Genomic DNA, 23,607 nt, shown 5'->3' on the forward strand with positions numbered 1-23,607 from the left:
TTTGTAATTGCAGTTTAAATGCATCCATGTCCCCTCTGAGCTACATTAAACATGTAAATACATCTATCGAAATGTTTTCTTCTTGTAATGAATGAGACTAAATACCGGATGAAGTGCCTCTTATGCTTACCCAAAGACACAAAATGGAAGAAAGTGTAAAAACTGTACAGAATATTGCTACTCAAACTGTGTATAAACATTTTTTAATGCATTTATTTGCTTCTTTTCCATTTTGCATTTACTTGTACTTGTAAATACTTTTAATAGCCAACTTAAGTACAATAAATATCGCATACGTAAAGTTTTTTACTCAAATAATATTCTAAATGGTGACTTCACCTTCTACCAAAGTCATTTTCTGGTAAGATATCTGTACTTTTACTTGTGACTTTAAGTGTGGCTTTCTGGTACTTTATCCACCACTGATAATTGCATACTGCATACTATTTAACATACTGTTTTAATAGTATGCAGTGTACAGTATGCTAGTATTGCTAATTCAATGCTTGAAATGTTTAGCACTGCATATTTCACATGCTACTTTTAAGAAATAGTATGCACTGTATGCCATGTACCGTATGCTAGTATTTCTAAAATAAGAGTAGCATACTTTAATGCTTATCCTTGCATACTGCATATTTCACATACTACTTTTAATAAATATGAAGTGTACAGTATGCTAATATTGCTAAATTAAAAGATGTAGCATACTAAACTTTGAAATGCTTATCATTGAATACTGCATACTATTTCACATTCTATTTGTACTCTTTAAATAAAAACTCTAAAAAAAATAGTTCAGCTTTTCAACTTAGTAATTCTCAGTTTGTGAAATATACTAGCAAATTTTAAATCTCTTTCCTGGAGACCGGGAACAAGGAGACAAGAATATCTTTCATCAAACAGTACTTTATTAATCCAATCGCTAGAACATGGGAGTCGCAGGGGACACAGAACACAAGGAATGACGTATAACAGCTGACACCAGACTCAGGGAACACAGGGCTTATAAACAGAAGAGTAAACTAGATAATTAATAACACACGGCTGGGGACTAATAAACTAAGCAAAACGAGGACAGGAACAGGAACTAACCAAATATGAGCACGAGAGGAGGGGAAACACAAGACACAGGAGGACAGGACTGACATTTGGGAGGTCCACGGGATGATGGAAATTGGCCCCATACCAGAACAGCAAGAGAATAGTGGCGGCGAGCCTGCAGAATTCCCAGGAATACTGGTCGAATGGGAGATCTAGGCGGGCAAGGGCCATGAAGCGAGCGGCGACTTCCATCGCCGTGGGAAAAAAAACAGGAACAACAAAAAACTTTTCAAAAATGGGGAAAAGGGGGGTTTAAGACGATTCCAATGGCCCAATAAGGGAGAGGGGGCCCGGAACGTGATTTCTACTGAGGGAGACACAGCCCCCCACCCCGGAATGCGACTGCAGGGTGCCCGAGTCAATATGCTGTTCAGGGGGTCCAAAAACCATAACGGCACCCCTGACCCCTGCACAGTCAAACAATCGATTAAAATTTAATGCGAAAATGAAGGAAAAGTGTCTATTCGCAGAATTACATAGATTTTTATGCATTGTGTTTTTTTAAGCGTTGAGCCTTATAACCAATCACACGTGTTTCCATTGAGTTTAGGAATGCAATGGCCAATCAAAGACACTTAGATTAGTCAGAGCTGAAAACGCGCCAATGCAGACACAAAACACAAAAAAGTTTTTATATGTATTCTATTAATCAACATTAATAATCATTAATTATTACAATAGCAATACTGACAATAACGATTTTGTCATAATATTGCAGCCCTATTAGCTCCTGTTTTGAAGCATATAATTTAGATACAATTTTAAACATCAGTTCCAGAGGGCAAAAATTGCCCCTTAATGTAAAAGTTCATTTCTGACCCTGGTCCCGACAGCTCTAAAATATTAATACTTTTTACCATTGTGATTTAAGGTAAGACAAAAACATGGTTTGGAAGATAGTAGGCCCATACTTCTATGATGTACTCACTCATTATTAAATTTTATTCATTTCGAACAAGCAAACATATAAAAATATAAATATTTATAAAATAAATAAATATTTCTTTGTTGCAAGTTAGTTGTCATAAGATCTCACCATCTTATAACAGTCTTATGTCAGACTTGTGACCAACATTAAGAGCTTCCCATCGTCCACTTCAATGTTTCTGAAAACAAAAAACAGATTCTCGTATTTAAAATATTCTTTTCTAAACATTTCTTCCCTGATTATCTTCATTTACCGCGTATTCTTCTTCAAACACATGCGTGCATTCTCTCTTTTCATCTCCTTTGTTCTGTTCATTGAGGCAGTGCGGTTTTCTTTCTGTTCAGCGGTGGACAAACCAGCCGAGCGCTCAACCATCACAGACCATATGCATGTTCTCCATCGCTCTACATCCATCCGTCTGTATTCTGTCTGCCTCTCATTTCTCAGCTCAGTGCTAAAGCCCTCAAGGTGTCTGTAGAGTAATGCGAAGGGAATTATTGACTTCAGGTGTTGTGTTACATCAGAATAACCAGTTGCTGATCAGCTCCATTTGTAAATTCTCTTAGTTATTGTCCTCATATCAGACGTATGCATGAAACATGCAATTCATACTTGAAATGATTCAAGTTTGTCTTTTGCCGGAGGGGTTAATGGAGCAGAAAACTCAAACTGCAACTGGAATACTACTGCGACACACAAAGAAATGGCCTTTTAAGCCAGCATTGACATGTATTCTTCACTAACATGATTGACCAACTCAGAAATACAACAGAATGATAATGAAATAAAGTTCAAGTTTAAACTTTAAATGAATTGTATTAAACCCAAAAGTGAATCAAAGGAATCATTTACTCGTTCTTTATACAAAATCCTTCATGCAACATACTTGTTTTTCTTTCCTAAAAATAAAATGATATGCTTTTTCTCCAGTTGAAATGAGTTGTATGGCCAATTTGACTATACTTAATCTTGAGTTCGGTTGCTGCTATAAATGTTTAAGCTGAATTAATTGGATTTAGTTTTTACAGTAAGTGCACGAAAAGCTTCAGATGGAATGTTTATGTTGGACATAATATATGCTAAAAGTTTTTTTTTTCCCCCCACATGCATAAGTGTTACAATTAAAATGTTATGCTTTATTCCTGTGCATTACAGAAACAAGTCAGTAAATTCAGAGACAGCATGGGTAAATAAATATACAAAAATAATGATCCCAAATTTCCAATAAAAGTAATATAGTAGTTTTGGGAGGGACGAATATCCTCGTACAGGACTCGTCCTCAGGCTGTGTAAATCTCTATAACCATTCGATATATTCATCTCCCACAGATTTCATTGTTTCTCTGAAATGAACGTTTCCAAATATGGATTTATTTCCAGTGTTCAGATTTGTATTAGGGCAAAATTATGATGCATGGATCAGACAGTTGATTGAAACACCAGAGGGCTTTTTAAAATGTATTAATATGTCTGCACACAGCTGTTGAGACAGACATGACTGATGTTTCTGATAGATTTGAGGTTGTAAAAACTGGAAATGCTTGGATCATGTGATGAGCCTGAAAAAGGTTTGTATTTCTTTCCTTGAATAATTTTACTGTCTGAATCGGATTGATTTGGGGTTAATGTTTATGAACTACATTTTGTCTTGCCAGGACTAGAGCTGTTTGTCTCCAAATTGCATTAAAAGACACTGAGAACCATTTGGTATCATTGATGGTAAGTTTGAATATGTATAAATAAATAGAAAGAATTATCATTGAATGAAGACTTAAATCTGTCTTTTCTTCATGCAAAGCTATTGATCCTGTTTTCACTTGACACAATCTGTAACATGGGTTATGCAAAATGCAAAAATGCAACTTTTAAGGTTTTTAAGTTACAAATCTATAGCTCTAGTGTTGAAACTGAAGACAAGAATTGCAACATGAACATGTTTTTACTCTTCTGTGTTTAAAGAGAACTGACATCTACTATATCTAATGCAAAAGCATTTTAAAACTGGGAGACAACCTGCTAAACTCAAACCAGAGCTTCCTCCTCATTAACCTTGCTAATGTCGCACTATGCATCATATCAATGCATTTAATCTGACTTAGAATCAATGCTTTAGTCTCAGCGCGAGAGGAAACAGATGTTCGACAACACCAGCGAATTCACGGGCTATTACTTTACATTTAATAGGCTTTATTTAATATTTAATGGGGTGAGGGAGGATGAGAATTATTAACAGTCCAAATGTCATTTGCAGTGTCAGTTTGGCTTCAGGGCTGTGAGGATTTTCTCCCCTATTGAGTTTTTCCAGTGTGGCCTTTAAACTCCCGTGATTTTCACATTGCCTCAGTCTGTGGTGCTTCGGCACAGATCATAATAAAAACATAGTAGGTGTTTTTAAATGCTCTATTACTTACCGGCGTCAATTCATATTGCTGAACCGCTTCTCTCAAAGTCTCTTATTTATTATTGAAAAGCACATACGAATCTTATATCACTTAATTCTACTTTGCAGCTTTATATCTCTGGTTCTGTCTGTGTTCTTCAGATCCGCGCGCGTGACAGGTCTCGCTCTGTGCTGAAGTTGGGAAATTGATAACGCGCCGGAGACGCGCAATAAAAACGCCGCCCGCGGGCGCGACACCCGGATCTCCTATTATGCAAATACGGGGGTAATTTTAAAGACAAATCGTTGGCTTTTATTCCCTTATATCTCTGTTTTATACGTCTCGGTTTCTCCAGAGAATAAAACATTTAATGTGTCGAGCCCAATGATGGATCTGACCTTCAATCACTGCAACGAATAGAGGGGCTGAAGAGAAGAAAACAAAATGCAAGAATTTCGCCATCGGTGTTCCTCAACTTTGCGCACGGTAATTGTGAAAAATGTCGGCAATTAAAATCTGAAATCTGAGGGCGTGATTAATAGTGCATAAATGTCCAGATATTCAACAATTCTCGCATGAATACGCAATTGATATAAAAATGAATTTGTGCATCTTATCTATGGAGAACACGTTTTGAACTTTAGAATTACAGTCATATTGATATTCTGTAGGTCTTAAAAAGTGTCTATAATATGTGTCCGGAGAAAAAAGGGGAAAATTTTAAAATCTAATTCTTATTTTTTTTTTTTAACAATCGCATATTTCATTATTTTTAGCAGTGAATTAACATCTGAAATTGGTTATTGATACCTTAATAGCCTATCTGAAATTGATTTGATTTGAATCAAAGTCAAATCAAGTCAAAGTGTGTCGTAACCAAAAGTATTTTGTTGAAAAAGTTTTTCAGAAATGAAAATTATGAATCCAGCATAGACGCAAAAATTAGGCCTACATTTCATAATTTTGGTACATGTGAATTAAACTAGATTGTTCTAGAATGTATTCTTTTTAATCATCTCAGACATGCTTTTTTCAGTGCTAATTTCAAGACTTAGATTAATACAGAAGAACTGTATTAACAGTAAAAAAGTCTTTCGAATATAAAGTCTATAGGCCTATAATAATAAGAAGAATGTATTTATTTGTTTATTTTTGTCTTGCACTTAAACTAAAAGAGTTAATTACATTGTTGGAGTAATTAGAAAATCACAGTAGGCCTCTATTCTAACTCGGTCATCTGATGGATCAAACCTCACGGGACACCCTGAGAAACAGGATAACGACTGATATCGTTCAGGAGACGATTACACGATAGTGAAGAGCTCAGAGCTTCCTCAATCAATCACGAGAGAGAGAGAGAGAGAGATGGCGGGGGTCCATTATGCAGATATGTTCAGATTAACCGCAACCAAAAACAATTCAGTTTGGGTGTATGACCAAAGATATACACCGAATAACTGCTTTACGTTGTCAATTGTCAAATGTTCGACAAAAAGGAAACTCAAGGAGAAGCAAATGTCACATAATTATATGCTATTATCGCGCGTCTAACAGCAAACAGGCCAAATTTGTCGCCGCGTGCACATATGGCACGGAAACGCGCCAGAAGCACGTTCAGGGGAGTCAAGCGTTTCTGCCAGAAATGTCTGAATACATTCATGGGGCGGTTTTTAAAAAATCATTCATGTGTCAACGATAAAATAACAGCCGTCAAAAGCTCAGTGGCGGTGTCACATTTTTAGACACCGTGTCCATTTCACTGGAGAGACTGAAGCTGAAAACTGCCCCGTTAATAGTCTGTGAGAGCAAATTACGCTGCTGCACCTCAGATCACAGATTACTTGTTGATTGTCGGAGTTTAATGATACAGATGATTTTATTACAAAACAACTAAAGTGGATGCTACATTTTAGAACTATTAAAAATTTCCATTTGTTTGCATGTTAAGCGACTTAAGTAGGCCTACACATGAATTGTGTTGTGTTGTGTTTCATCTTGACCCGGAGAGCATTTTCTTTTTACCGAAAATGTTAATGGATTAAAAGTATTGACTTTTCTCCCGCAGGGTATAACATCTTAATAAATTTATATTTTTGCACTTCAGATCCCCCCCCCCCCCCACCCCCCCACACACACCTTTTTACTCTTGTGGTGTTCCCAATCAAAAGTGACCGACCTATAATTAGCACAGGTTTTGTATTTCTTTTTTGAAACGATTGCTCGTATAGTTCACTCCAAAACTGAGGAGCATAAGCTCAAATGAATGAGGCCTTTGAGCAATCATTTCCAAAAAAAGAAATCCAAAACCTGCGCTAATTGAAATAATGTTGATAAATAGCCTATTGAATCTAATATTTTATAAAATAGAGTTTTTGTGCAATTAAGGGTTAATTCAGCAGGTGTCAGATGCAGCATAAGTTCACAACACCTTTAGTAACACAATATAAACATCTACAGATGTCCATTTAAAAGAGATGTTTAAAGGTATTCTGATCAGTTTTGACAAATGAATTGGATTGCTTTTCTTTATAAACGCTGACATACAAATGTATCCATTCCAAATAATTGCAAAGCAAACAACATTCACCCTGGAAAAGAATCACCAATAAACACCAAAGTAAGTCTTTGTCATTTGTTCTCGGTGGTAAAAGATCCATCGCAGTGTGTGTGTGTGTGTGTGTGTGTGTGTGTGCGGGGGGGCCCGGGGCCGCTTATGCCCATTTCACCTGCTCAGGCGCTTCTAAACTGCATTACTGACTCAATCTCCACGGCTCTTTCATTGTGCCTGTCCTGCCAGCAGCCTGCCCTCGGCAAACACTCCATTTCCCGGTGTGAGGACACGAATTTGGCCGTCAATTTAAGAGGCTTTGAGCACTCACACACAAACAGCAGAGCGCGGCGCCACGGTCCGGCACAGAACTTCTCATATTTGATGGATTTTGTTTTGGTGACATTTATGTAATAAAATCTAATTGGTCTGTCGCGGGATAGTTTTACTGAATGAAATTACGCGGATGGAGAGCATTTGGCATGTGGGGTTTGAGCATTCATCAACGCCATGGCACAAATCAATGCTGTACATCTGAGCAGCAGGACTGTATTTAGTGATGACGAACACCAAGAGTCTCCGATTTCTGCCGAACGATCGATAACGCAATGAATCCTTCACGTTTATCTCAGTCAATCCATTTTGCAGAAAAACACTCACTTTTAACTGACAGGACGCGAATTCGAGATTGCAATATTACATTTTCAAATACAGAATATGGCTGCTCGTTGATTTGAATATGTGCAAACATTATATATAATTAGAATTGCCTGTATGTCTATATAGGCCTATCCTATATTAAAGAATCGTATTATATTGACAAAACGGAATTAGTTTAACACTATCCTTTGCATTGAAAACACTGACTGATATTTTCCTTCTTTTCCTATTTCCTATACAGCCTACAAATCTTGATTAATTTTGCATGCAACATTACAAAGTAAATTCAAAGTTTGTGCGTAAAACGGTGCTAATGCAATTCAACATAATGAGAGAGGTCTGTAAATAAATTAGCAGCAGCATCTTTCAGCCCCAATAAATGCGCATTTCGGAAATTGGTCTGATGACATTACTGAATAACATGATGAGGCTCTAGTTCGCAGTTTTTTCTCCACTGTTCCTAAATGTCAACCAATAGACAGAGATAATGACGGTTCGGTTCAGTCGACCAATGAAAACCTGAGCTGATGAGTTTGGCAGGAGCCGCGGAGCGGAAACTCGACAGTTTGACGCGCGGCGCAGAGGTGGCGAGACCTGTCAGAGTTCAAGCAAGGAATCAGAGAAACGAGGACAGTCACCCGAGACCATGGACAAGAATAAAACTAAATTAAAGCTATTTTTGCCGCAGTTAACGTGATTTCGTTTGTTTTAATCCGTCATTGCATAACCTGCTGCGCATCTAGGAGTCATGGAGCGCGCGGAGCCGAAACCACCATCGAAATCAAATCAGGAACCCATAAGATTCGGGATCGACCAGATTCTGGGCTCTTTGGACCAGGAGAGCAGGGTCGGAAACACTGTGGATAACATCCGCTTGGGAAGCCCATCCAGGGCGAGCGTCGCGCCTCATGTCTCCTTACCCGTCTCTCTGTCCGGAGTCACGGGCGCGCTGGAGGACTCCGGGCGGGTATACGGGGTGAGCGGCACTCTGGTGCCGAGTGGAGTGATTCGGGTTCCAGCGCACAGACCTCTCATTGCCGCAGTGCCGCCGGCCATGGTGAGCGCCGCACCGGCGCTGTGTTTCCCCTGGATGGACAATAACCGCAGGTTCCCTAAAGACAGACTGCCAGGTAAAAGTCAAACATCTCCGAGGATGCTGGAGTTTGTCCACACGTTGAAAAGATATCTGGCTGCTAGACCTGCGCAGTTGCCTTCAGAAAAAAAATATTTATTTTTTAAAGCCTTCATCTCCAAAGAAAATTAATAAAAATAAACATAATAATAATAATAAAAAAAAATAAAGAAAAAAATGTTGAACTTACAACAAGCTTATCACAATGATATCCCCCTAAAAAACTTTATACAACTTTGAACACAGTTTTTGTAATGATATTAATTTTGAAAACTGGTATCTATAGCTTACATTAAATCAAAAGGTAATGCTGATGATACCGATAATTATATCAATTTAAATTAGTAGCCTATATTTAGGCTATATGCCATAAAACAGATGAATTCGCTTTCTTAAACTCACAAAACGCGCACATGTAAAACGTTTTGATTATAATACAGTCAGTCTAACAAATCAAATTATTTGGTTGGTTGCTGTAATGTGTTTAATGTTAATCCAAAATATTAATTCAGCGATTAGGACCAAAAGTACATTTAAGCTATATCAAAATGAGAAAATTTTTCAGTGAAGTCAATAAATCTTAAACATGTCTTTTAACGTTACAACATGTAAGTGGAATTAAGTTTTTCAGAGTTCAGCACAACGGTTTAAAATCAGGTTTTAAACGGTTTTAAAATCTAAAATTAATAATAATAATAATAATAATAATAAAGAAATGCTAATTCAAAACTCTCATTTCAGAAATGAATGCATCATTTTCTGTTCGTGTTCCCTTGGGTAAAAATTTAGATTTAATCATATAGCCCACTAAGATTGAAAATGTATTTTGTTTCAAACATAGGCTAGGTGACAGTTTTCGTGATTCACGTTAGTCAAATAAATCTGCATTAATATTAAAATTAGCCTAATAAACGTTATGTCAAATGACCTCAAATCCGATTTATTTTTGTCATTGCACGCGTTGACCTCCTTGATCAGGACAGTGTTGTCGCTCATGTGGGAAAACAATGTTTTGGGAGGGGAAAATATTGCTACCTTCAAAATACATTAAAGATGCACACAAAACAACTTTCACAATATGTTGTGTTACAGTTTAACAAGGTTGTATGTATATGAAGCACATAATAAAATTAGCCAATAAATTCAACAAGAGAATTTCATTTCAAACTCGAATTATAGGCTAGGCCTAAACTATTTAGGCTAATTTAGTACAATAATTATAGAATTATCTGAAAAATATATTTGTTTTTAGAAAATATAAAGGAACAGAGCATCATGACTAGTGTCTCTGTGTTTCGCAGCTCTCATTCCGTTCACCGTGACCCGGCGGATCGGTCACCCGTATCAGAACCGAACGCCCCCCAAACGGAAAAAGCCCCGCACGTCGTTCTCGCGCGTGCAGATCTGTGAGCTGGAGAAACGCTTCCACCGGCAGAAGTATCTGGCGTCCGCGGAGCGCGCGGCCCTCGCCAAGAGCCTAAAGATGACCGACGCGCAGGTCAAGACCTGGTTCCAGAACCGAAGGACCAAGTGGAGGTGAGACCGGTTTGACCCAGATCTGCACACACATGACTGAAGGGTTTCAAAACAGTACAAGATGCTTATTATTTCGTTAACGTCTTTGTATAGGCCTATATATAAATATTTTTATTTATTTTTTAACACAAAGTTGTTGAATCCCAGCTAGAAAATAAAACTGCAAACATTTAGATTCAAGGTAGTCTATTACAAGTTTTAACATTTAGTTACAATTTTAAGCAAATCATTTTACATAACTATCTAATCATAATGAAAGCATACATTACATTTAATATATTTAATGCCAATAAATTAAATAAATAAAAAAATTCACATTCCTGTTTTTTCACATTTCTGTTGTTCTCAAAAGCGGAAGTCGTCAGAGTTGGCTAAATGTTTATAGTGGTGAACTACAACAAATACTTTTTTACAAAAAATATTTTTACGTTCTATTTTTCTCCAGTAGCAAAAGAAAAATTCCCCATAGCGTTTCTATGGCTTTTCAAAACAGGAAGAAAATTGAGAGATTGATTACATTGGTCAGAAGAGAGAAAGATGTCAAATTTGCCATTGTGTTAGAAACACTGATGCAACAGCGTTTACTAGTTTTATTTCATTTTTATGCCAAGGTAATAGAACTCAAAGTAAAGTGTTATAAATGTACATTTAAAAATGAAATGAGCTAGATTCAGGATGCTGATAACTGTGGAAACACACCACAGTCTGTCAATAGGGTATGATCATCATTTGATTTAAAATCCAGTTTATTTAATTATTATATACATTTTATCAAAGGGCCCAATGTTTTGGATTTCTACATTTTGCTAACTATAATCTTACTTCAAAATCTCCAGAAGGCAAACAGCTGAGGAAAGAGAGGCGGGACGTCAGCAAGCCAATCGGATGCTGCTTCAGCTACAGGCCGACGCCCTCCAGAAGTCCATGAGCGAATCAGTGTCGTCGGATCCTCTATGTGTGCATAACTCCTCCCTCTATGCTCTCCAGAACCTCCAGCCTTGGGCCCAGGAGAGACCAGGTAAAATGGCCCCAACAACCACCGCACTGGCTTAAAATCACCGCCATGATGCTGGAATCAGGACAGTGAAGCTTCAAACTGTCCTGCACTTTCAGAATGGAAAGACTAAAACCGTCATATCTGAATATGAATCAGGCTTTTTGAACAATTTTTTTTTTTTCTAAATCTCGAAGCATCTAAGCACTTTTTGTGGGAAGAGTGAACTGTAATGACATCTGTGAGTTTGTTACGACACAAAAACCTTCCAAACACCATCCCATGTAGATGCTGCCTTAGAAAAATAGGGCGAAATATTCACAGAATTGTCAATCAACCTGAATCACAGAATTGTATATATGAACTGTTTAAATGATGTCTGTGAGAAAGTCTACAAATATTGTACTTATCGTAATTATTTTGTGCTCTTATGGATTACCGACTAATGTTTGTCATTGTTGACGTACTTTCATCCGGAAAAAGCAATGGTGTGTAGATACAGTATAACACTGAACAATCAACATTAAGCATCGAAAATTTATTGTTAAATAGTTTATACAACATTCCAACAACAGGATATTTAAGCTTTCTGTCTCCTCCATCTGTCTGTCTGATTGACCGTCTATCTCTCCATCTCCTCTTTTGCAACATCATTCAAACTTAATCGTCCCTCAGTCGACCCTGTACTTTATACAATACACAGCTTTTATATAACTCTCAGAGACACTGCCACTCTGTATTTGATTATTCAGACCCACTTTGCAGAGTATAAAATATACAATGTGTGTAATAAATCAAATATCTTATATTTTAAACTCATCACACTGTACCGCCACAGTGATTGTTCAAAAACACATCATTGATCAAAAATTAGCAGAAAAATAATAAAAACAGCATTACTATGGTTATCAGAGCATATCTGGGTCTGCCAGGACTGTTTGTGATTGTGATAAACACATGTTTCAACTTTCAACACACCTTTAAACAAGATGGCTTATGTTTTCTGGCACAAAAGTATTTCTTCACGTGTGTGTGTGTGTGTGTGTGTGTGTGTATGTGTGTGTGTGTGTGTGTTTGTGTGTGTGTGTGTGTGTGTGTGCGCGCGTGCATATGTACATAATCATCAGTGTTGGGGAGTAACTAGTTACATGTAACGGAAATCCGTAATTTAATTACAAAATAAAAGTAATTGTAATTAGTTACAGTTACTAAGAAAAAATGTGTAATTAAATTAAAGTTACTTATGAAAATGTTAAAGATTACAAAGGGGGTTACATCAGATTTTTTTCACACACACTCCCACATACAGATTTAATACATTTCTGCAGTGACTGCTCTAAAATATGAAACACCAATGTTTCAGAAGTTTATAACATGCTTATCTGATAACCCTTATATTTCCTATATGGGTTTATGTATATGCTTTAATTTTTTAAGATTAACAGTTTTTTTTTTCCATGTCATTATTAGATGCCAGTGTTTCCCGTCATAGCTATATGAAAAGATTTGATTTCAAAAACCGTATCATAGCTATTAAACTATATATTATGATTTTAAATCTGTATTTAACCTCAGAATGAGTTTAAAGTAAGTCTGATTTTGTGGTGGCTGTGCTTCAAAGGGGACATCGAATGCCCATTTTCCACAAGTTGGTATGATTCTTTCTGGTCTTCTTGAAATGGTCTCAGTGGTCGTGAAAAACAACACCCTTTTTACCTCGTCAAAAACAGCTCTGCTCACAGTGACTTGTTTCGGTGCATATTTCTTTACATGCTAATGAGCTCTGCTCACCCCGCCCCTCTCTTCTGTGGAAGAGCAAAGGCGATTCGCAAATAATCATAAAAAATATAAAGTGTGAGACTTACTTCTTCTGGAGGTGCAGCTGGATCATGAACAATGGGTACTGATCCATCCTTGAGTTTTAACTTTTTAACAAAACCTGCCTTGAATTGTCCCTCATTCAGAAAACAGTCCGGAGCAAAATGATTTGCACAGCCAGACATACACAAATTTAGTGAAAGTGAAGTGACCCATACTCGGAATTAATGCTCTGCATTTAACCCATCCGAGTGCACACACACTGAGCAGTGGGCAGCCATATTGCTGCAGCACCTGGGGAGCAGTTGGCGGTTCGGTTCTTGCTCAAGGGTCTCACCTCAGTCATGGTATTGAAGTTGGAAGAGAGCGCTGTTTTTGTTATCATTTTAAAATTTGAATCATTGTAGGGTGGTTGTGTCCACACACTGCCAAGACATATTTATATGCAAATGAAGATTTTTGGCCTCCAATGTCTCCTTTAAAATTTAAATATTATAATCTTAATTCAAGTGATGAAGGATTTTGAAAGTCTGACAGTAATCAGTGTTGAGTACTACTGTAAGGGTAATCCTGTCTGCTTTACATGTTTGAAAGTGATTAACAGTTGAAAACATTAGGAATTTAAGTAATCAAAAAGTAATCAGTTACATTACTTTAATAAAGTAATTGAAAAGTTACACTACTTATTACGTTAAGTAGGGTAACTTGTAATCTGTAACCTATTACATTTCCAAAGTAACCTTCCCAACACTGATAATCATATATATATATATATAAATATATATATAGTATCTCACAGAAGTGAGTACACCCCTCACATTTTTGTAAATATTTTATTATATCTTTTCATGTGACAACACTGAAGAAATGACACTTTGCTTCAATGTAAAGTAGTGAGTGTACAGCTTGTATTACAGTGTAAATTTGCTGTCCCCTCAAAATAACTAAACACACAGCCATTAATGTCTAAACCGCTGGCCATAAAAGTGAGTACACCCCTAAGTGAAAATGTCCAAATTAGGCCCAATTAGCCATTTTCTCTCTGTGTCATGTGACTCGTTAGTGTTACAAAGTCTCAGGTGTGAATGGGGAGCAGGTGTGTTAAATTTGCATTGTTAAACATTTTCTCATACTGGTCACTGGAAGTTCAACATGGCACCTCATGGCAAAGAACTCTCTGAGGATCTAAAAAAAGAATTGTTGCTCTACATAAAGATGGCGTAGGCTATAAGAAGATTGCCAAGACCCTGAAACTGAGCTGCAGCACGGTGGCCAAGACCATACAGCGGTTTAACAGGACAGGTTCCACTCAGACCAGGCCTCGCCATGGTTGACCAAAGAAGTTGAGTGCACATGCTCAGCGTCATATTCAGAGGTTGTGTTTGGAAAATAGACGTATGGGTGCTGCCAGCATTGCTGCAGAGGTTGAAGGGGTGGGGGGTCAGCCTGTTAGTGCTCAGACCATACGCCGCACACTGCATCAAATTGGTCTGTCATCCCAGAAGGAAGCCTCTTCTAAAGATGATGCACAAGAAAGCCCAGAAACAGTTTGCTGAAGACAAGCAGACTAAGGACATGGATTACTGGAACCATTGTCCTGTGGTCTGATGAGACAGAGATAAACTTATTTGGTTCAGATGGTGTCAAGCGTGTGTGGTGGCAACCAGGTGAGAAGTACAAAGACAAGTGTGTCTTGCATACAGTCAAGCATGGTGGTGGGAGTGTCATGGTCTGGGGCTGCATGAGTGCTGCCGGCACTGGGGAGCTACAGTTCATTGAGGGAACCATGAATGCCAGCATGTACTGTGACATACTGAAGCAGAGACTGGGCCGCAGGGCAGTATTCCAACATGATAATGACCCCAAACACACCTCCAAGACGACCACTGCCTTGCTAAAGAAGCTGAGGGTAAAGGTGATGGACTGGCCAAGCATGTCTCCAGACCTAAACCCTATTGAGCATCTGTGGGGCTTCCTCAAACGGAAGGTGGAGGAGTGCAAGGTCTCTAACATCCACCAGCTCCGTGATGTCGTCATGGAGTGGAAGAGGACTCCAGTGGCAACCTGTGAAGCTCTGGTGAACTCCATGTCCAAGAGGGTTAAGGAAGTGCTGGAAAATAATGGTGGCCACACAAAATATTGACACTTTGGGACCAATTAGGACATTTTCACTTAGGGGTGTACTCACTTTTGTGGGCAGCGGTTTAGACATTAATGACTGTGTGTTGAGTTATTTTGAGGGGACAGCAAATTTACACTGTTATACAAGCTGTACACTCACTACTTTACATTGTAGCAAAGTGTCATTTCTTCAGTGTTGTCACATGAAAATATATAATAAAATATTTACAAAAATGTGAGGGGTGTACTCACTTCTGTGAGATACCGTATATATATATATATATATATATATATATATATATATATACGGTATGTTTTGTTATTAGTATTGTTTTTAACAATTTTCAAAAACTATTTTTCATTGTGCATTCAATCAAACTGCAGTTGGGTTATTTTGATTAGGTTAAACAAAAAACAAAAAAAAACAGTGAACTAACACAAAAACACGATTACATAATTCATGATTTTTGAGTTATCTGTTTTTGCAAATAAACTCTTCATATATATATATATATATATATATATATATATATATAATTTTTTAAAGATATTTTCTCAACTCAAATCCAATGTTGAGAATTGAACCTGCGAACTTTGTGTTACAAGTTCAACTCTCTAACCATTAGGCCATAACTAATATTCATTTTAATTCAGATATACATTAGATTTTGAAGCAATTGAATTGTGAATGCCATTCATGTTGAGTTGCGTTAGTCGACAAATCAAAGAGTTATACAAATAATTTTTTGCTGTCTTTTAATTAATTTCATTATTTATTTGTTTATTTTTATTTTTTGCTCTCTTGAATTATGTCACAGTAAGGTGGCATTATGGCAGCATAAAACAGTACTAAGTTTTGGCAATTCACAGCTTTCACGCAATAAAACAAAAAATGGTTTTATATTAGTTAAACACAAACAAAGACAAATATGACTGCTAAAGACTGCTAAAGTTTGCTACGGCACCTGCCATCTGCACAGAAGCCAATGTGTCACATTTCACCCTAAAATCATTAGAAATAAGACATTTGCTGCATTTAATTTATGCATATTTAAATAAAATCACTTCATTAACGAAAACCACATATTGAGGATACTGGGGTGAAATATCAGATCTTGTCCCTATGACACTGACTGACAGACAAACAGACCAATCAGAAAGCAGATATTCGAGTAGGCACAGCTAAGAGGGATCACAAGCCAACGAGAGGCGAGTGACAAATACAGACTACCACTAATAATGGACATGAACAGCAAGCAGTGATGGTCAGAATGACAAGATGCACCAGCACAAGACAAATACTGTCAAAAACAAACACAGCAGACAAGCAAAGCTGGTTAAATGACTGCTGATGGGTCGGATCATGAGAAAACCACTGGTTATACTTCTGGATGAGCATTTCTACCTAAATGACACAGAAAAATGGTCTTAGGATGAATATCTGTAGCACATTAGCTGGAGAACTATCACAGTCGAGTGTATCGGATGTTGTTCTGGAAAAATGTACCCACAATCCACCATAAATAGGTTCAAATGCATCACATATCAGTGATGTTTTCAGATCCCTCACAGTAAATTCAGTCCTATGGAAAGAGTTCAACTGGCTTCTACAGGACCTCTTGGAAACCCGCTGGCCCTTTGACACACAATTACTGACATGCTCTTTTAACTAGTGACTTTTTTGGTTATAGACATATAAATCTCACGTCTGCAACAGAACAAGGTCAAAGACCGGGATTTAAAGGACACGCAGGTTTCCCGGGATGTAAATTAAACAGTTGGCATATTGCCATGGTAACACGGTGATGTCAAACTGTAACCATGGTGATTGGGGTAAAAGTTATTCCTCCTTTTTGTGATCAGATTCAACAGTTCATTGGTTTCTTTCTTCCTGTAGCTCTATATCACGTTCTCAAAGAGCTGCAATGATCTCATGATGTTTTCATCCTGAAGAGAAGAAATGCGGACAGAAGAAAGAGAAATTCAATGAGAGACGGTTAAAGAAAAGAGGAAGAGACAGAGAGGAAGGAATACAAGCTAATTATACATGAAATCTATTATAAAGATGAAAATATCAAGTCTGTCTTTAGACTATTGGTGTGTTCTAGTAAAAATAACCACCCAATAGGACAAGAAGCAGCTGATGAATGACCAATCACAGTTAGATTACTTTCAACTGCTGGTGTTGTATGACACGAAACAAAAATAAAGCTGAAACAAAATATCAAATAATAGAAACATCGTTATTTTGGAAAGATTAAAGATGTAAAAAAATGTAAGTGAATAAAACTTAATTAGTTTGTTTATAATTTAGCACCATGCTGATATGACAAACAAGTGAAAAATAGAAAAAGTAAATAAAGCTATCTATAAACATCAAATACAAAACATATATAAAAGGTTTATCACTGATAACAAAAATCTAAAACTAAAACTAAATAAAACTTTATTACATTTTTTAATAAGAATTAACCAAAAAGTAAAGAGTCAAACCAGGGTTATTACACTTAACTTAAATTAAAACAATATTTACAAAAAAAGAAGAAAAGTTTTTTATTTGAAATTAAAAACGTTAACTGAAACTTATTTTTTAGCTAGTTCCCAATGCAACATTTGAAATTTAGATTTTGTTGAAAGTTAACTATATGAACTAATAAACTAAATCTGATAAATAAATAAAAAATATATTATTAATTTAAAAAAACAGATAAAAAACAAGAAAATTACTATAAAATAAAAGTGACAACAGAAAACCTAAAAATAAAATCTTAAGTCAAAATATTAACAAAAACTATGATAGTATATCAACGACACTAAAATAACATTAAAACCATCACAGTCCATCAAAATATGCTTCAGAGATATTGGACTGTAATAAGGGCCATAAAGGAGGAGCTTCATGTATTAACAAATAGCTAATGAAGTGACATATTTGACAAAACAAAAATTGAAAAGAAAAATTGACAGAGTTCGATTTTTTTCAACTGCTGGTGTTTTATGGTATATAACGTAATGCTGAAAATAATTTTGGAAAGATTAAAAAATGTGAATAAATAAAATTTAATTTGTTTATAATTTAGCACCATCCCAATATGGCAAACAAGTGAAAAATAGAAAAATTAAATGAATAAATAAATAGACTTTATATAAACAACAAATAAAAAACAATTATAAAAGGTTTATCTCTGATGATAAAAACCTACTAAATCATTCATTAACAAAAAGTTTATGTAGTGAAATATTCAACAAAACAAAAATGATAAAACAAACAAAGAAAGGTATATATTTGCCTGGCTGTCAGTTGGCAGGACTGATATTTGATCAATACTGCAGTACTCACTCTCTAACACCAGAGAGCACTGCTTACATTTACTGCACAGTATATACTGTTTACTTTTTAAAGAAATAGTGTGTGAAGCAGAATGCAATGAAAAATGTTTCAAATATGTTGCATCGTCACAAACTCATGTTTAATTCAACAAGGGGCATTCAATTATAATCTTAGAAATAAATGATTTTAAATATTTAGCCTTTTACAAGATATTAAAATTATGTTCATCTATTAATAATCAGCTCAAAATCCATGCATACTAAATATGTATACTGGATTTGCAGTATATTTACAGTGCACAATATTTTATGCATGGAATAACCAGATAACCTACTGCATTTGCACAAAAATGTAAAATTTTGCAGTATATATACAGTGCAAAGTATGCATGGAAACAGCACATTTTTGCAAAGGTTATACGTATACATACTGCAAAAACAGGATGAATAGTATGCTTGTATACTGCACTTTTTTAATGCATTAGGTAATTTGGTTTTCCATGCATACAAAATGTGCACTCTGTGCACTATATACAAACTGGACAAAATGTGACCCTGGGCCACAAAACCAGTCATAAGTGTATTTTTTTTCGAAATTGAGATTTATACATCACCTGAAAGCTGAATAAATAATCTTTCCATTGATGTATGTTTTGTTAGGATCGGGCAATATTTGGCCGAGATACAACTATTTGAAAATCTGGAATCTGAGGGTGCAAAAAAATCTAAATACTGAGAAAATCGCCTTTAAAGTTGTCCAAATGAAGTTCTTAGCAATGCATATTACTAATCAAAAATTAAATTTTAATAAATTTATGGTAGGAAATTTACAAAATATCTTCATGGAACATGATCTTTACTTAATATCCTAATGATTTTTGAAATAAAAGAAAAATCGATCATTTTGATCCATACAATGTATTTTTGGCTATTGCTACAAATATACCCCAGCGACTTAAGACTGGTTTTGTGGTCCAGGGTCACAAATAGTAATCATAGTATGCCATTCTGAACATGAAAAGGTACTGTACCTCTTGACAGGAGAGAATAAACTCATCAAGAGTGACAACTCCATCTCTGTTCTTGTCCATTTTCTGCAAAGAAGTGATTTATAATGTGAACATCAACATCTTGTTGTGCAGACAAATATTCAAGATGTACAATCACAAACTGACCAGAAAGAAAGCATCCACGTGCTGTTTGGTAGTGTCTGTCTTCAGAGCGGGATACGTGAAGCGGCCCATCATGTCATATATGGCTTTCACTATATCAGTCATCTCCTGGAAAAGTAAAATGCATTGCATTATGCGTTGTGATCATCAAATTAAGCATCTTACTAAGACATATTACTGGATATATGACATTACTGGATATATTTTTTGACACACACACCGCTTTATTAATGTAACTGTCTTTGTTAATGTCATACAGGTTGAAGGTCCACTCTAACTTCTCTGTTGTTGTTCCTCTCAACAAGATGGACAGAGCTGTTACAAAGTCCTGACAGAGAGAGAGAGACAGTGAGGAGTGATTTATCATTGCAGACACTATCACAACAGAAGAAACAGAGGAGGTGAAGAACAATGGATAAATAAAGAGAAATGGCACCTCGAATTTGATGGATCCACTGTGGGAAGAGTCGAAGGCGTTGAACAGGTAATGTGCGTATGTGCTGGCGTCTGCAGAGAAAACACATGTATAAATAGCTTTAAAGCTGAGAACGTCTCATATGTTTTCATAGTTGCTAAAGGACATTTTTCTATACGTGGGTAATTACTGTTAATGTAAAACCGTAACACTTTACAATAAAGGTTCATTTGTTAACATTAGTTGACTGCATTAGTTAACATGAATGAAAAAAGCATTTCTTAATTTTAGTTAAATGTTACGTCAACATTCACTAAAATATTAATAACCAAACGTTGTATCTGTTAATATTATTTATTGTACATGAACTAACAAGAACTAACAAAAAACAATAAGCAATGTTAACGAAGATTAGTAAATAGTAGAACAAATATACTGCTGATTTATAAATAGTTCAACAAATATATTGATTATTGTACAGTAAATTACGTTAACTAACCTTAAAGGGCACCTATTATGCAAAATTCACTTTCACATGTTGTTTGGACATAAATGTGTGGTAGCAGTGTGTGTACACAACCACCCTATAATGATAAAAATCCACCCGCTCATTTTTTTAATCTCCATATATCATTAGCAGCGTCTCAGAGCAAGCCGTTCACAGAGTAGAGCCCTGCACGAGCCTCAAATATAGGCCCTAGCCCGGCCCGTGTCTAAAATAGATTAGAAAATAGATTCTAAAATCATCATGACTTGCCTAAAATAAAATCTATAGATATAAAAAAGTTCAAGCTAATAACATTGTTTAAACGTTAAACCTAGATAAATGTGCGCTATATCTAATAGTGTGTGCGGAGAGTGGAAGCTAAAGCACGGTTTGCAGGACATGGAGACACCAGCACAATCACTTGTATTTTTTTCAATGGATACGCCGTCATTTTTGCTCATAAAGGTAAGAGTAATACATCATTCGAAACTGTAAAGGGTCTACTTTTATTTGTGTGCACTCACAATATCAACAAAACGTTGTGCTTTTATAAAATAAAGAAAACAAACATGCTTTCTGCCGTCTCATCTTTTAGCGCTTCACAAAAGTGAACCGAAACTTAGCGAATACATGCCTCACATACATGATAAATATCTTTAAATTACTGCTTAACGAAAATAAAACAAATCGAAAACAAAAACTCTTTCATTTCTCTCTAAAGGCGCGTCTAATGAGGAGATGGCGAGTCAGGATCGGCAACTTCATCTTTGCGACATGAACTCAGAAAACAATAGTTTATTAGTAAATAATTCAAATATCTCCTTACTGTTTCCCCCGGACACATTCATGGTAATTACTTTTGCTGGTGCTTTGCAGCAAGCTTAAGCCTATTGCATGCATTTGAACGCAGAACTCTTCAGCTGACGGCACGCTCGCTGCTGCTGCTCACGGCAACACGGTCTCGTGTTGTTTCCACCAGCGCAGCAATTTTTTTTCATCACTAATTGATGGATATCTAAAATACAAAAATAAGGAGAAGCCTAAAACAGGCCCGAAGCCTGGCCCTAGGAGTGTAAAAAAGTCAGGGCCAGTCGGCCTGAGCTGAAATGCAGGGAGAGTCTGTAAAATATGATGTCACAATTTACCAGCCCCACCCACGATTGTTGATTGACACTGCCTGCCGTAATCTAGCCGAAACACCGCCCTGAGTGAGCCACACACAATCCACCATGTTTATCTTCACGCTAGAGCATTTAAATGCTGCATTCAAGTAAGAAATGTCTTCTTATTAAAGCTATACATGTTATTCAGTCCAGAGCAGTAAGTGATTCTCTGCTTTTATTTTATTCTTTGAGTCATATTAATAGCATAGACGGCAGTATACTGTATATTCTGATGTCACTTAATACACAGATCTAATATAAACATGCGATTTCTTTCCCAGATGTACATCAACTCATGTGTGAAAGAGAACTTTAGTACTCACATGCTGTGTGTAGCCACTTTCTATACACTGTAAAAAAAAAAAAAAGTTGAGCCAACTTAAAATTTTAAGGCAGCAAACTTTTTTTTGTTGCCTGCCAACTGAGAAAAAAAAAAAAGTTTTCTCAACTTGTTTTTTTAAGTATATACAACAAAAAGTTGAGAATCTCCTACAAAAATAAGTTGAGAGAACTAAAAAATCTGCGAAAAGCTGGTTGTTTTAAAATTTTAAGTTGGCTCAACTTTTTTTTTTTTTCTTTTTTTTTTTTACAGTGTATGCGTGCTTCGGATGTTTGCGCTCAGAAAACCGTCTATCAGAAGTTTAAACTAATATGGCTTTAAAATTCAAGAATTGATAATCAAAACCAAACAGATGGTTTTTTTTAGAAGTTAGGAGCTGTAAAGACACTTCTCCATTCTGGAAAAGAGGACAGGAAGCAGCATCTCATTTGCATTTAAAGAGACATGCACTAATATATGGAAGCATGTCTGTTTGCTTATGTGCATCAATCCGAGTGTAAACAGTGAGAGATGTTCAGGCAGGTGAAAAGCGTTTGGTTAACAGTGAATATTGACCTATCGTATGTCCTGTTGCCAAGCCCCGCCTTGATGTAGTGATTGACAGGTAGGGGGTATGCTTGGCTCAGAATGCATTTTCAAATCCACAATGACTTAAACTGTATTCATCATGGGGTATTTAATGAAAATGCTATTGAAACGTTATATATGTACTGTAAGTGTCAATGCATTGAAGAAAAATAAAAAGACATTTAAATCACCATTTTGCTACCCTTTTGCTGCACCTTTGGCTCAGAATGCATTTTGACATTCTCGCTGCATTTTGCTACAATTATCACGTGGTATCACGATGAAAATGCAATCCCGCGTGTCCTACCCCTAAGTTTAAATGCATTTAGGAAAAACAGCAATTAAATGATAATTTTGCTACAGTTTTTGCCTAGACATGTTAAACATTTGGGTAATACATTTTAATTTCAATTTTGCAAATTATAAAGCTTTAAAATACGTTATTAATTTGCATATTAAAACAAGTGTAGATGCAAATTTAAATTATATAATTAAATTTTTATTTCATTTTGCACAAAATTTGCACATATGTATGGGAAAATGTAAATTTAAATACAGAAATACATATAGCATTTCCATTTTGCATATTAGATTTCAAATTGAATTTAGCTACATATATGCTTCCATATTATAGGTGCCCTTTAACTAATGGGACCTTATTGTAAAGTAAAACTAAAACATGCAGATAAAAAATGGAATTACTTCAAATAAAATATTAACATATAAATAAAAAAAACATTAACTGAAGTAAAATAAAATATTAAAAGGAAGTTTATTTTTATTCAGCTAGTTGTGAAGTCAAAATTGAATAGTTTAAATTTAAGTTCTAAAATAACTTAAACTAATTTGCAAAAACCTCAAACTTAATTAGACAATCACCATACTTGATGGAATATAATTTATTATGCTTA

General features: G+C 35.9%; 2 protein-coding genes across 3 annotated transcripts in view; one reads left to right on the forward strand and one right to left on the reverse strand.

Moving 5' to 3' along the window:
* Positions 1–8,369: 8,369 nt before the first annotated feature.
* Positions 8,370–11,342, forward strand: tlx3a (T cell leukemia homeobox 3a; the record flags this gene model as incomplete). Its single annotated transcript, XM_079438200.1, has 3 exons — positions 8,370–8,751; positions 10,055–10,289; positions 11,126–11,342. 3 exons carry the CDS (start codon positions 8,370–8,372, stop codon positions 11,340–11,342), a joined length of 834 nt encoding a protein of 277 aa, XP_079294326.1.
* A 4,676-nt stretch (positions 11,343–16,018) lies between these two features.
* The window catches only part of LOC306883135 (A-type potassium channel modulatory protein KCNIP1-like), a 44,774-nt gene continuing 37,185 nt past the window's right edge, over positions 16,019–23,607 (reverse strand). For both annotated transcript variants that reach the window (XM_079438240.1, XM_079438239.1), the window contains exons 4-8: positions 20,161–20,231; positions 19,945–20,052; positions 19,728–19,832; positions 19,584–19,646; positions 16,019–17,169 (exon numbers count right to left, since the gene is read on the reverse strand). In XM_079438240.1, the coding sequence (XP_079294366.1) occupies positions 17,122–17,169; positions 19,584–19,646; positions 19,728–19,832; positions 19,945–20,052; positions 20,161–20,231 (395 nt within the window). In that variant the 3' untranslated portion in view covers positions 16,019–17,121. The remainder of the gene's footprint in view (positions 17,170–19,583; positions 19,647–19,727; positions 19,833–19,944; positions 20,053–20,160; positions 20,232–23,607) is intronic.

This window comes from Barbus barbus, assembly GCF_936440315.1.
Source record: "Barbus barbus genome assembly, chromosome: 17".
NCBI lineage: Eukaryota > Metazoa > Chordata > Actinopteri > Cypriniformes > Cyprinidae > Barbus > Barbus barbus.